Raw genomic sequence first — 3,156 nt, forward strand, 5'->3', positions numbered from 1 at the left:
ATATATTATATTATATTATTAATCTCGATATTATGATCTTATCTTTTAACTTCAAAACTTAGCTAAAAATATCATCGCGTCACTTTCGGACATGCGTGAGTTGGATACCGATTTATCTGATATAAAATCAAGCTGCCAAAACCAAATCGGAAATAGTCGGTACGTCATCTTGGGTTCCGATATTACTAGGATACATCGATTTGATTTTGATTGATGCAAGATAAATAATTATTAAAAAAATAAATATTATATAAAAGGTGATGTAACTTTTAAATTTAATTTGTTATATTTTGAAATTTATAATATACTCACAATTAAAGTAATGTTATATTAATATTTATTTAAAATCTCAATAGAATAAATCACAACTGATTCAATTGTCTTTATATTGCATAACTCACATCAAAGAAAATGCTTTCTATCAAATAATTAATCTTTCATTAATATAGTCGACATTGTAAGTTAAAATAACATTATCCTATGTGAAAGTAGATATATTCCATCACATGCAAATCCTCAANCTTCAATTTCATGTGTGAGATCGAATTTGTTTGAATAGTGTAAACAAAGGGAAAGTGATTTGAAATGAATTGGGACCTCCTTTCTATTCTCTTCCGCCACTTCTGCCGCCACGGTGCCCACAACCGTCCATTTCTTTGATCTTGTGAAAATATTTCTTTTATTTGAAAAAAATATTATTTATTATTACAAATATGAACATGAGTCGTTATATATGACGCGGAGAAACAAAAAGGTTAATTAAGACATGAGGAACATAGGGTGAGCTAGCTGCTGATATAGTAATAAGATTTTGTGGGTGTTGAAGGAAGGATGCAAATATTTCAAAATATGTATGAATTAAATTATGACAAAGAAGTGATACTTTATTATTATTAGTGTAACTAACTTGGCCACATGTAACACCAACTCGAGCAATTGCTGACCCAGTCCCTAACTCCACCACCCCAACTTGGCTCCAACACTTACCGCCTCCATTCAATCATTAATTGTCTTCAATGTTTTGAACTTATTTTTATCCGAAAAGACAAAAGTATAATTAATAACAATATTTGTTATATATATTAAAATACTCAAAAATAAAAAATTAACATTGCAACAATTGATATTCAGATATTATATATTAATATTATATATTTTAAATGTTTTATGTTGAGTTTTGTCCAATAAAAGACATTAGGATTCAAAGAGTTTAAAACACAACACAAGAAGTGGAAATAAATTTTTGTTTGGTTTTGGATATTTTTGAGCGAGACAAATTTTCATCGGAAATAAATATTATATTTATGACAATAAATTTATATAAAATCCTATTGATCAAATATGGGATTTATGTGGATACAAAACATATCCAACTCACCTTTGCTCTTATCCAAAAAACAAGATAAATTTAACAGCAAGCGGCTGCAAAACTATGATGCGCATGTGACGTTGTGTACCAAGGACAAAATTTTATATTATTATTAGATGGAGAGGATAATTAATTAAAAATATAATATCAGTAGAGATTTTACAAATGAAATTATATCATATTATATTATTTTATAAATGTCGTTTCACTTCGAAATCCCATCCACCATCATCAATGGTGGGGTCTTCCAGCTCCGGCCTTTTGTTCAGATCAATCTGTTCTTGAAACCAACACGGTTTCAGTGATTGATCTGCACGCTCCTCCTCATTGGCGGCGCTATCGGCCAATGTGTTGGTCCGGAGTGCGTCGAATCTGGCTCCCACCTCCGCCGCCTTCTTCCGTATGGAGTCGGCAGAGAGGTCTTTAAGCGCGCAGCAGATGATCTCATCCGGGAAATTGAATTTCGCCGTCGGCCCCCGGAGATAATACACGGCGGTGTCGTAAGCCCGCGCCGCCGCCTCGGCGGTGTTGTAAGAACCGAGCCAGATTCTTGATCGCTTGTTGGGCTCCCTAATCTCCGCCACCCACTTGCCCCACTTCCGCCTCCTTACGCCCTTGTATGGCTTCTCGCTCCGCCTCCGGGTCACAGCTTTGACTGCACAGCCGCCGCCGCCGCCGGCGGAGTCCATCGCTCTTTGGAAACTAAAATCTCTCGAATGATAGCACCAAACTCGTTAGCAGCGCCTCTACAAGTAATAGAAATTGTCTCAAAAAAGTACAGAAAGAAGTGAGAGGCATGTGCGAGGCTTTACAGATCGCAGCTTTTTTTTTTAGTGTTCTATTATTTCTTCCTCGTTGAAACCAAATTTCATAGGCAAAGTCGATACATACATACACATACATATATATACACCGATACACGCCGACATGTATGTATAAAATATACATTTATATTATATAGTTAATATTTAATTATATTTACAATTTTTTTTTTTTTTTGGCTAATTCTACAAAAGAAGTTATCTTTTTTATTTTATGTATTTTACTAAAGATTTCATCATTCCTGTGAGTGTTCTAAATAGTTTAATTAAATTTCGTTTAAGCTCGAAACTTGCATAAATATTTTCTTTTTAAAAACATTTAAACATAAATTGATCATATTAAACGTCATTAAATACGCTTAATAACGCTCGAGCGTGACTTTTTTCCTAAAACGAGATTGATTAATTAGAAGAAAAACATAAATTAGAAATTACACAATTAGAAACATACAATTTTAGATGGTTATATTGTCATTTTACAACTTACAAGGGATGTTAATGCTAATATTTCAAACCAATACAATGAAATTGAGTTTGTATTTAATTATATGATAGATGAAATGAATTATAGAGTATGTTGAATTAGAATCCGACAAAAAATGTAATACATCGCACTTAAATTTATAATATTTATGAATTATTTACTTTATTTATTTATTTTTAGATAAATAAAATTATAATTTAAATTAAAAACACTTTCTTACCCTTAAACTTAGATTAATATCGTTTAACTTTAAATATTTTGAAACTTCATTACCACGCTTCCACGTGCTTCGCGGTTTTAGAACCTTTCTTGCATGTTTTATTATTATTAGTGTATCGACGCAAACAACATTTTTTTATAATTCATTTAGTTTAAAATTAAATGAGTATCAAAATATAATTATAAGAAATAGTTAGGGACTATAATGCAATTTTGATATATGAATTAAAAAATAAATAAAAAAAAAGAAATAAAAAAAGACC

The 3,156-nt window shown here is 31.3% G+C and overlaps 1 protein-coding gene across 1 annotated transcript; it reads right to left on the reverse strand.

Annotated features, from left to right (window-relative positions):
- Window positions 1-1,521: 1,521 nt before the first annotated feature.
- Window positions 1,522-2,272, reverse strand: LOC140986449 (ethylene-responsive transcription factor ERF011-like). The gene has a single exon (XM_073454705.1). The coding sequence runs from the start codon at window positions 2,056-2,058 to the stop codon at window positions 1,561-1,563; it is 498 nt and encodes a 165-aa protein (XP_073310806.1). The 5' UTR covers window positions 2,059-2,272; the 3' UTR covers window positions 1,522-1,560.
- Window positions 2,273-3,156: the final 884 nt, after the last annotated feature.

This window comes from Primulina huaijiensis, chromosome 10 (assembly GCF_012295235.1).
Source record: "Primulina huaijiensis isolate GDHJ02 chromosome 10, ASM1229523v2, whole genome shotgun sequence".
Taxonomy (NCBI): domain Eukaryota; kingdom Viridiplantae; phylum Streptophyta; class Magnoliopsida; order Lamiales; family Gesneriaceae; genus Primulina; species Primulina huaijiensis.